This window comes from Lycorma delicatula, chromosome 4 (assembly GCF_047948215.1).
Source record: "Lycorma delicatula isolate Av1 chromosome 4, ASM4794821v1, whole genome shotgun sequence".
Lineage (NCBI taxonomy): Eukaryota > Metazoa > Arthropoda > Insecta > Hemiptera > Fulgoridae > Lycorma > Lycorma delicatula.
In genome coordinates, this window is record NC_134458.1 from 38,656,672 (window position 1) to 38,669,385 (window position 12,714).

Here is a 12,714-nt window from a genome sequence, read left to right on the forward strand (position 1 = left end):
TAAGACCTTTCATTTTCATCCATTCACATACTATATTCAATACCGCATTTGCGGCTGATGTCACATCCTCTTTCCTCACAGTAATCACTAATGCCAGGTCATCTGCAAAAGCTATGGGCTTTACCCCATCTGGATAAGCCAACCCTAGAACCTCATCAAAGATGAGGTTCCAGAGAGTTGAGCCAAAACTGAGTCCTGAGGAATGCCACTCAAAATTGTGAACTTCAGATGACCACAGCCCATACAGTAAACAAATTCCCTCTCTTGGAGGTACCTCTGAATCATTCTTCATATATAATCAGGTATTTTCCTCTCTTTCAGTGCTTCAAAAATAGCTCCCCAACCAAGGGAATTAAATGCGTTTTTACATCTATTAATATAACCGCAGGAATATTGCTCGTTCTCCAAGTTCCTGTTGCTGCAGTATCTATGATACATATCGCCTCTTTCACCACGTCTGTTGTAGACTTCCCAGGTCGAAGGCCGTATTGGTTAGGGCTAATACTGTGTCTTTGATATATCCTCGTAACCTCGCCTCGAGTAACCTTGCCAACAACTTGCACCGATTGTTCTTCAAACAAATTGGCCTATAAGAAATGGCACTTTCACAAACTCCTGGTTTTTTTTTATAAAAAAAAAAAAAAAGAAAAAAAACCAGGGTACTTTTTTAGCTTATTTTTTTACCTGCTGCAATTAATTCGAGCATTGTAAACAGGGGTATATCCTCAGCAATACTCTCTTCTCTGATCGGATCTTTGTGCTTAGGGAATAGTGTCTTCACGGATTCTTGTACTTGTTCTTCAGCAATCACCATTAGCTCTCATCTCAATTTGCCCGTTGCCATTTGATAACCCTGACTCCATGGATCCTTGTCAATATCCTGGCACAGATCTTTCCAGCACTTAGTTTGGCTAGCTTTATCGTGGCATTATAGGCAGCTCTAGCTCTGTCATATTCTTCTCTAGCATCTTCTTTAGTTATTTGACAGTCTCTTCTATTCGCTTGTTCTTGTGTTCTTTTTGCTGACAATGTTTTTTTACGTAACGTATCTAAATCAGGGCTCCATTAGTAAGCATGTCACTTCTCTGGTACTTTCACTGTAACTTTATCTTTTCACATTCCTCGATTATGACTACAACTACATCTTCCGAGTCTTCATCATGCGCAATTCTTCCGCTAATAACTTCAGCAAAACGAGAACATCCCCTTCTGGAAGTCTCTGTTCTCATAGTTTGTACTAAGCATGGTTGTGTTATAATCTCGTAAGCGATAAGTAAATGGTCAGCTAAGCTTTCGTCTTCAAATACTCTCCAGTTATTAAGTCTCGCAGCATGTTCTGATATGAAAGTTATGTCTATTGCTGAGCATGCGTTATTACACCAGAAGGTTGGTTCATCAGCATTCATACACATAAGGCCCAGAGCATTGGTTTTCTCTGCCAGATGTTGACCTTTAATGTTATGGACAGATCCTGCAAACTCAGGAGATTTGGCATTAAAATCTCCTGAGAGGAGTTCCATTTTTCCTCTGAATTTAACAATCTCCATTCCCAATTCTTCAAGAAACCACAAAATTTTCTATTCTTGTGTTTGGAGACTGATATCCAGAAAAGATGATTATATCTCCTAGATCGGTCCATATGAAACCAACACCTGTACCACATTTCCCGACCTGAGTCCCCATTGTCGGGAAGGCTATTGCAGCAACTGATGTTCTGTCTTCTATCCATCCTGGGGCTTTTATTACCAATATATTAGGTTCAGCAATTATAACAATGTCTACCTTCATTCATATCGTCATCTCCCACCAGCATATATCATGCACCTGTCTACTATGGTTAGCATTCAATTGTAATATTCTCATTTGGATGCCACACATCTTGTAGTCCAGTGGCCCTCTGCACAACAAACTACACACGCCCTAGTTCTTGTACATTGGGTACTCTTATGACCAGGCTTAGCGTAGTTGAAACACAGGTGACGTCTGTCCTCTCCCTTGCAATTCGCAGTCACATGGCTGACACCCGAACATCTATAATCTATAACATTTATCCTTGGGCTCCCGAATATATGCTCCGCAGTGCACCCACCTGATTCAGATGCGAGCTTCCACTAGTTTAATCGCAGCGTGGTAAGTAGTTATCACTAATGCATTTTTTGTCTCTCCGTATGCCAGTCTAATTGAAGAGATCTTAAAATCGTCAATTCCACCAATAACCTGAGCTATGGCATCTTTAATCTCTTGATCATCAGTGTCATAGTCTATATCTCGTAGGTGAACTGCCATCCTACATCCACTCCTTATTCTCATGTCCACCTGCCAATTTGCAGTTTTGTTGCGTAGCATTGTGGTAAAATCTTCAGCCTTCTGTATACCTTTTGTGTGGATACATTATTCATTAACTCCCTTCCTCAAAGAAAGGACATCCCCTGCCTCCTCGCGAGATACGGACTGCTTCATTATTCTAAGAAGCTCAGCGTAAGACTTTCCCTCCTACTTTCATCTATAGGCGGGGTAGATTTCTTGGTCCTTGAACTAATAATATCTTGTTTGGAACTTTCTTCCTTTGTTTTCAAGACTTTTATTCTGTTTGCTTTGTCTTTGGCTAAATATACCAGCATCTTACAAACTAATACTCTCAGCCTACCACCAGACACAACAAATGTTGATGACCCAATTTCCCCTATTATTTTTCTAATAGCCTTCAGTATAGTCAAAGTTGTTTTCTCTTTACCCTTGGATGTCTCATAATATATTGTGTACACACTTGTCTGACTTTGGGAATCTTCCCTCCCCATGATAGTCGCTTTGTTCTTAACTATGTCACCTGGTATTACACCCACGACACTTCGTGTCAGATGGTCACGCGGGTTCATCCTATTAGAGAGATCACAAAAATATATCACATCTCTCTCTGTGAGAGGGTTGTTAACTTCAGTGATTTTTAATATTATTTCTCCAGGCCATCTCCTCCCTAATAACACATTCAATTCTTCATCAGAGAACTCATTCTTCAACTGATCCTTGATCTTGTATCGTTTGTTTTCTAGACAGAAAACAATTATTTATGGTAATTATTTACAGTTATATTATTTACAATTATTTACAGTTAAAATAGGGGGTGTTAAGTTGTAGAGCGAGTATGGACTGTATTTGGTTGAAATGATGGTTGAGATGATGAAATAAGCTAAAACATATTCTTCTTGAGTAATTAAATTTAATCTGTAACATTAGACATTTTTTGAGTATCGAGAAATACAAGTCACATTAGACTGATGAATAAATGACACATTAGTCAGAATAATACCATTGAACATTATCAAAACCTTAAGCCACATTAGACTTTAAACTACTAAATAGAAATAGTCACATTAGACTACGAATGAAATGTTACATTAAACAAATCTCCTGACTGCATTGAGCGGGATCTGGCTCTCGAATGGTCATATTAGACTTACTCACCGGCCAGCACTAGTAGATGTGCTAGAGTGCAGCACCAGCCGGCTCAACATGGAACGGAACAGGGGGACGGTGAGGAGGGAATTTTTGGGGGGTCAAGGGTTGGTAAAATTATAACCCTAAAAATGAGGTCAAAAATTTTTGTGGTTGAAGAGGGGTCAAGGGGTTTAGATTGATAAAGATCCTAAGGGGTTTGGTTGAAATTGAAAAGGGTAGGAAGTTATGTTGGGATAAAGGTTTCTCCTTATAAACTATCATGGGAAAACAACTAATTAATTAATCACTATAATAAAGTAATTATTAATTAATTATTTTTTATAGTTAATTTACTATCTTATTTACTATTGTGGGAATAATTTACTCACTAGAAAAACTTCAGTAATTGTCAAAGTCCTCTTGATGTCACTTCTGCAGTAAACAACTTTCTGTCTTGTCAAAACTCATATGGCTTGAGAACAAACAACTATAGATCGTATTGCTAATAGCAATAAGGTCTATCACAGAAAAACTGAAATAAAAAATTTGTATGTTAACCAAAATCACTTAAACTTTAATAACACGTCCAATACACTTTTACCAACAGTTCCCAATGCAAGCACCAAAAAAATAACTACAAAATCTCAGTCAAAAAAATAAAAATAGTGGAGCAGCCAACAACATGTCTACCTTACACGAAGTCTCTTATTCAACTAATCAAAATCTGCTGCAAATTAGAAGATATTACCTTAACTTTCGAATTTAAATGGACTGCTTTAAATAGACCCCTTCACTGATCTCTACTGCTTTGAATGGGGTACTCAGCGACCCAGGAAAAATACAATTTCCACTAATTAGAACCACATTCAGTATGTCACCTTACACAATTTTTCTTTCACAACTCAATGCTCTCATAATTTATATCGGCAACATAGCCCACCAATACATTAATTTTGCCACTCAAAATTTCAATTGTATCAAGAAATATATCAAAAAGCGATCGACAGTGACAATCACTGACACACCTGAGATATTTTCCCATCTTTGGCAGTCTCATTCACATCTCTGAACCACAAAGATAGAAGAGGCAAGAGAAGAACAGGGAGCAGAAGAAGCAGAATCTGAAGCCAATAGAACTCCATCAACACTAGAAGTTGTTTCATCACAAGTCAACCGCCCACAAACAGATGTGTTTTATTTCTAGGGAATTTAACACATCTATTACAAAGATATTTACTAAGCTCATTTAGCATATATATCAAATTCATCATTTCCCACATGGACCTGTTCAGGGTGAAAGATTTTACCACATGGGCCTTTTGTAGGTATTCTCTTCTGCTTGCCATCAAATGGTTTGCTGCAACTAACATTACCACAAGGTGTTTTGGATGGAGCAATCATGTCAGACTAATACACAGACCTATAACTAAATTCTAAACTAATTTAAAACTTAACACTAAATTAAAACTTAGAAACAAAATTAAATTAAAGACTTCTGTTGCATTTAGTTTCACCAGTATCTGTAAAAGAACAACTCTACCTGCGGCCACAGGTGAGTGAAAGGGGGATGCTTCCCTGACCTGCGTCAGATCTATTTTGTTTGACCTCATGACCTACCTGAATACGAGGGTAGATGGTAATAGCTGAACCAACAAAGTAAGGATGAAGATATTTATAAGGTATGGTTGAATGAGGTCAAACTACGAACCAATGGTTCATGGTTTGACTTCGTTGGATATGGTTAGGCATTCTGTGGAAAAAACCAGAGAGCTAGTCACATTGGCAAAACCAGAGCCTTTTGCCTAGCCCCAGACTGGCTGAGGCTAAACGAAGAGGTAGGACACACTGAAATTGGATGGTAAACGGCCTACTGAGTGGAACTACCTAATATAGAGAAGAAGATAGGTACAACTGAAAAATGTGGTGAAAACCTAGCCAATAATTTATCCGATCTAAAGGTGTTAATAGTATTATTATCTCTGTCAGTGCTACTCCAACCTATCTGACAATCGATCAATATATATGTATTTAAGATTATGCATTATAAAATGTTTTTTAATTCTTACAGGTTTTATTACAACAGCAGCAACAGCAACAGCAACAGCAACAGCAACAACAGCAGCAGCAGCAGCAACAACAGCAACAACAACAACAACAACAACAACAACAACAACAACAACAACAACAACAACAACAACAACAACAACAACAGCAGCAGCAGCAACAACAACAACAACAACAACAACAACAACAACAACAACAACAACAGCAGCAGCAGCAGCAGCAACAACAACAACAACAACAACCGGCTCAGCCACAGCAACAACAGCAGCAAGCATTGCGTCAACAGACAGTTGGAAATCTTGGTCCAGGACAGAGTCCTGTTATGCAACTCTCATCTCAACAGCAACATACAGTTGTTTCAAATTCTGGCATGCACCAACAGGCTGTTGTCATACAACAAACAGCAGGTCCTAATGCAGTTTCTTGGCAAGATTCTCAATTACCAGGTTATTATCCACTTTGTTTTAAAATAAGAATATGTTGTGAATATAATTGTACAAGGTTTTGTCAAAATGTTCTTACACTTTAGCTAGAGTAGTTGACAACTCATTCAAAGTTTTTCTTGTTCTCTTTAAATTAATCCTTTCTAACTATAAAATGATTCCATGTTTTCTTTGTCTTAAATGATTATCAGAAGTTCCAGCCTTAAAGTAAAAGGGGGTTCAAATAACTGATGTGTATCTTGCTAAAAACTTAGAATGTCATAATAGATAGGTGCATTGTTATGAAGAAGATAAGAACCATTTGCAGTTGTGCTACAACTCTGGATATTTCTACTAAATATTTTTCCTATTTCATAGATCATAGTAGAACTTGGAATTCATTATTTGACAAGGAGAGATGAATTTCTGGGAGCAGTATGGGCTTATTTATTTATGAGGTACCATCAAAAAAATAAATAATAAAAATACTAAGTTATCAAAATAACAAATTTATTACTTACCATGTAACTTTATTAAGGCTTGTTCCTTTTAAAGTAGCTTCCTGTGCTAATAGTTCAGCACTTCTTTCATTTTTGGAACATTTCCTCGAATGCAAATATAAGAGGAGGCATACAGCTCTCTTATCATATTTTCCTATTTAGTTTGAAAACTATGCCCTTTTAAGGTTGACTTAATAACTTCAGTAACAGGAAGACGTCTGCTGTGGCTAAGACTGGAGAGTAGGATTTGTAGGGCAGGACTGTTGTCTTGTATTTTACTGATAATTGTGGATGAGAGGTCAATTTGGATATCGATGTGGTGCAATATCTAACTCTGGAATTTCTATGGCTCTGACCTCTTCCTGTGTACAATATCATTCAAATGCCTCAAAAATTTCTGCGTTTAATTCCTTGTTTCCTGGCATGTGGAATGAATTCATAATGCCCAGAGTCTTTTTAGTAACAAAAAGAAAATAAATAAACAAAAAAATAAGAATACGTCACCTTGATGTTTGATCAACTCATAAACACTTTTTTTTTTGGCCAGGGCAGTCCATTGTACCTTGGTTTTTCTTATGTGCTTTCTGAAGCATTGAAACATCTCTAAAAGTTTTACCATGTTTAAAGCAAACTTAAATACAAACACATTATTCTTCAGAAGTTCTCATTTTTACTTGGGTAAAAATCCAGTGAGAGATGTTACATTTATTTACTCCAGCTATAGCAGCTTGATGACTAAAGATGCAAGCATGATGTGGCCCAGTGTTGTGTCTGATGCTTGCTAAATAGCTAGTGCCATTTGTTGGACAATTCTCCAAGCACCAATGGGTGCATTATCAGGCTTTTTTAATACTCATTAATTCCTAATATCAATAAATAACGTAAGGAATATGATTATTTTTGTGTTTTTAACTTTTAGTCAATGCTTAACTAGCATTGAGTGTTTGTCAGAACTTTAAAATGTATTATAGCTTTATCACAAAAGTTTTAATTTAAGTATTCAAGTGAAACATACTGAAGTACTTAGTTACTAAAGTTAGTCATTCCCTAGTTCTTTTACTTACAACAAAGAGAAGAGATGTGATTGAAGAAATACTGTTAACATTGATAAACATAATTTTTGTTTCCTAACATGTGATTCATGATTTTAATCTGTTTTTTGATGCTGAAAACAAATGAACTCAGAATCTTTTTATCACCCACCATTTTTGAAAAATTTTTAAATTTTAATTAAAGTTTTTTTCATTTTTCAATGTATAGTCAGCATTTTAAGCTCCTATATTGTATTTTGTTAGTTCATTTTTTATTGTTTAACATTGTTAACATAATTTATAAGCTATAAATAAACAATACTAGATAAAGAATAAAAATCTTATCATAGTCACATATTTTGACATCATATCTAATACTGAAGAGCGAGCCTTCATGGACAAGATTAATCATGTCTCTGCAAGTCAAAACATAGAGCTGAAAACACAGCTGTGTTGTTTCTATTAAGCACTGGATTTAGGAATGAATTAATTTTGTTCAGTCTTATTGCTGTCTTACGTTTGTTAACAGTGCAGTGTCATAATGCCTCAAAATTGTGTAAATGATATAGATGCCTATTGTTATGTATGTGGTGAGTTTATCGTAAAATCAAATAGAAAAAATATTACACTTTTAATTAAAAAAGCATACCACTTTCAGTGTAAAATTGGTGATCAGGATAAGACGTGGGCTCCTCATATAGTATGCACTAGTTTTTCTGTATATTTAAGAGAATGGTTGAAAGTTGCATGGAAGGCTTTGCCATTTGGTGTACCTATGGTTTGGCGTATACCAAAGGATCATGTAACTGATTATTACTTTTGTTTAACAAGTGTGTCTGGAATTTTTAAAAAATCTAAACATACTGTAAAATATCCTTCATTGCAATCTGCAATGAGGCCTGTATGTACCTCACAGTGAAATTATTCCAGTTCCTGAACCACCTGTGAATGTTTGTTTTGAAAGCAGCGATGAAGAATCAGGCAGTACTGAAGAAGACAACAATGATTTTGATTTTGAATTATCTTCCAATAAGTCACATCGTATATCACAAGGTGAATTAAATGGTTTGCTTAAGGATTTAAATTTATAAAAAAATCAACCTGAACTGTTAGGATCAAAACTGCAAGGTTGGAATTTACTTCAAAAAATACAAAAATTTTGGGCTTTCGAAGCCAACAAAAAGAACTTTCTCAGTACTTTACTGATGGAAGTAATTTGGTTTGTTGCACAAATACTGATGAGTTTGTGTTGCACTTAGGACAAGTTTATGAACCTGAGGACTGGCGCCTTTTCATAGATTCATCCAAATATAGTTTAAAAGTGGTTCTACTACACAACAGTAACAAATATCCTTTGATACCAATCAGTTATGGTATTAATTAGAAAGAGACATAAAATGTGATGAAAGACGTTCTTGAAAAAATAAATTATAAAAAATATAGCTGGAACATATGTGGTGATTTGAAAGTATTAGCTATTTTGTTAAGCATGCAGTTAGGCTATACTAAGTACATGTGTTTTCTTTGCGAATGGTACAGCCGAGCTAGGGATATACATTATGTTACCAAAGAGTGGAAGAAACAAGACAACTTAACTCCAAATGGGAAAAACTTTATTCATGAACCCTTAGTTGAATCCAAAAAATATTTTTACCCCTCTCTATATCAAGCTAGGACTAATGAAAAATTTTGTAAAAGCAATGAACATCAGGCAGAAATTTCCGAGTGTAAGTGAAGGAAAAATTAAAGAAGGAATATTTATTGGTCCTCAAATAAGAATGTTGGTCAAATATGATGTATTTATAACTTAATGTTAATAATGTAGAAACTGCAGCTTGGGCTTCATTTAAATACGTTTGCACAACTGTTATTGACAAACAAAAATCCGACAATTACCACAATATTTTTAATCAACTTCTTATTTCATAATAGTTATGGGATGTAATGTTATATGTTTTTGAAAATACATTTCCTCCTCACATCTGGGTTTTTCCCCGGACAACCTCAGAGACATAAGTGATGAACACAGCGAACGTTTCCATCAAGACATTTTGGTGATGGAAAGCTGCTGTAAGGGAAATAGAATACTAACGTGCTAGCCGATTACTGTTGGACATTAATTTGGGATGTGCCTGAGGCTATTTGTAAAAGAAAAGCATCAGCTAAATCATTCTAACACAGGTATGGCCTTGCAAAATTATTAATTTTACAGATTTTTACTATATTTTTTCTTAATTTTTTTTTTAAACATAATTTATTTAAAACTAAGGGTGATTAATTGCAGTTGGTGGTAAATTGTATTTACAGATCTGTAATGTATGCAAAAAAACAGTTCAAGGAATGGTATCACACTTGGAGAAAAATTAAAAAAAATTTTTTTTTGTATCAGTGTTATCAATCTACTGAGGTTGGTCTTGGTGCTTTGAGTGGGTGATGGATGTTTTGGCCATGTCTTAGTTTCCATATTACAATTAAATAAATGTTTATGTTCTTCAGAATAAATTGACATTATCATACTAACACTGTCACATCTTATAGGAAAAAACCAGTATTTTCCTATTGCCTGCCTGCTCTCCATTTTTGTATATTGTTATTGTTAATGTCAAACTGAGTTCAGTTCCTTGTTTTATTATTTCCACAAATTTAGCCATGGAATGGTCAGGAACAACACTAAGAAACATTTTGTTTTTTTTTTACACAAGCCACCCCAAATATTTATTGCTAGGGGAGTATTCTGCTAGCATTGGTTTTGTTTTGTGTGAAATACTTTTGCCAGTTTCTACAACAGCATTTTCACCTTCAGTTTTACGTAACATTTGTACATACAACAGAAACACACATTTCATTTTTTCATGTATGTGTTTCAATGTACAGATGTATGTACAGATGTTCAGAAGATAACCGAACTTTATTTTGTTAATCTTTATTATTAATTTTACTGATTATTGGTCCCCTTCAAAGTAATCCCCTTTTCCCCTACTTGCACACTTTTCCCAGCAGTGTTTCCACTTTGCAAATCAGTCGTGGATAGCTTCATTTGTAATGGCCTTTAAGGTCTGTGACAAATTTGTTTTAAAGTCATCAATAGTCTTAAAACGGCATCCTTGAGCTCTGCGTCTGAACTGAACTGCCAGCTCTACGCATTATTTCAGCGACTGTTCATAGAGCAGCACTCAACAACAATGTTCCGCCCACCTTGGAAACGTTGACATTTTCAAAATTAAATAATTATAGAAAATTTAAATTGATTATAAAACAAATTTGTGATTAACCAACTACATCAAAATGAAACAGTAAAATCAACAAAGTAAAAACATAAAAACTTCAGATACCTGAAATACAAAAATACAAATAATAGCAATAATGACAAAAATACTAATGGCTTGTGAATTGTTTAAGATGAATACAAAATATCATGTAAACATAATGTTCATTCAGGATATTGATAAGAGTCATTCTGAACTTGGGAGAGGGCATAACTTGGTTATACTCCATTTAAGTGTCTGTGTTTGGGTCTGCACTACTTCTACTCTAACCTTGCCTTTGATGGTCTCGACTACATGACCCAATTTCCAAACTAAAGGAGGAACATTGTCTTCATGAATTAGAACTATGGTTCCATTCTGCAGATTTTGAGATGCTACCTTCCATTTTGCACGTTGCTGCAGCTCACTGATGTAGTCTTTGCGTCATCTCGACCAAAACTGTTGACTTAATTGCTTAATATGTTGCCATCTATTGAGATGGTTGCTACTCATCTCAGCTTCTTCTTTTGGAATCATGGCGAGTGACTGACCTATTAAGAAATGCCCAGGGGTTAAAGGTGCTAAATCTAAAGTATCGGAAGAGAGAGGGGTCAAGGGACAAGAATTCAGACAGCTTTCACTACGACATAATACAGTATTTAATTCCTCATAAGTGAGCGATGCCCTGCCAGTTATTTTGAGCAAGTGATGTTTTACAGATTTGATTCCTGCTTCCCACAATCCACTGAAATGCGGGGACTTGGGAGGACTGAATTTCCAAGTTATATTGTTGTTAGAAAGAACTACAGCGATCCTTTCATTATGTGCTGGTGAGGAAAGTAGCTGCTTTAACTCATTCCACCTTGTTGCTGTCAATAAATGGGGACAGGGGTAGCTTGCTGGATGCTTCTAATTCTTTGCTATTACTTAATTGATTGTATTCATAACTGAATTCCTTCCTTTGTTTATTTTCACAAGAATGGTTTCTGATTGTCCTAGCTCAGTTACTAGTAATAGTCCTTGTTGTTTTTTATCTTTATTTTTCTCCTTCAGAGTGTCTATGAATCTAAGAATGTATGCAGTTACTCCTTTGAGCTTAATGAATGATGAAAATCTGTGAGAAAATTCATCTTCCATGTCAATTATGTGAAATGATTGTGTTGATTTGCGTTTGGCAATTCATTTTCAAAATATTCAGATTCTTGTGATTGATTCCAACTTGAGGCTTCTGATAGCCTCTGTAGACCACTCCACTAAAGTGATGATTTAGATAACTGGTCAACTGATAAGCACCGTGAAGACATGTTAGCAGGATTGTCTTCGCTCATGACGTGATGCCACGTATATGGTTCTGATATTTCCTGGATCCTTACTATTCTTTTTGATACGAACACATTCCAACAATTAGTGGAAGGTGATGCTATCCAAGTCAAAACAATGTTGATTAACTACTTTAAGTTTTAATGGTGTGGCTGTTTTTTTGTGCCAATTCAGCAGCTAGAGTAGCACCACACAGCCCTAATCTCGGTAAAGTCAACCTTCTGAGGAGAGCCACTCTGGATTTTGAGCACACAAGTATGATGTTGATATTGCCTTGATTATCTTCACTTCTCAGGTATATGCAGGCACCATATGCCTTCTCCGAGGCATCAGAAAATTTGTGTGCATTTGCAAGTCGCAATCTGCGAAAGCATTGATGTATCTGTGTGTCTTTAAATTGTTGAGTGCAGTAAATGAATTCCTAATTCTAAGCCATTCATAATGGACATGAAGTGAAACACTTTCGGGTACTTTCCGTTAGGTTGACACCTAACGGGCTAACAATTCTTGAAATCTTGGAAAGAATTATTCTTGTGATAACCTGTTCAGGAGTGGTACCGTCAAATTGTAAAACAAAGTGAAATGTATCTGCTTGTGGATTCCAGTGCAGTCCTAACATCTTGACAGAGTCATCCTGATTTATATCATAAGTTGACTTATCCTTCACCTCATCATAAGACAAATTTTGTAATAGCCT

The 12,714-nt window shown here is 35.7% G+C and overlaps 1 protein-coding gene across 4 annotated transcripts in view; it reads left to right on the forward strand.

The window, feature by feature from the left end:
• Nucleotides 1-12,714, forward strand: part of LOC142323294 (uncharacterized) — a 154,797-nt gene that overhangs the window by 41,076 nt on the left and 101,007 nt on the right. For all 4 annotated transcript variants that reach the window (XM_075362754.1, XM_075362755.1, XM_075362753.1 and 1 more), the window contains exon 11: nucleotides 5,504-5,945. In XM_075362754.1, coding sequence (XP_075218869.1) covers nucleotides 5,504-5,945 — 442 coding nt within the window. The remainder of the gene's footprint in view (nucleotides 1-5,503; nucleotides 5,946-12,714) is intronic.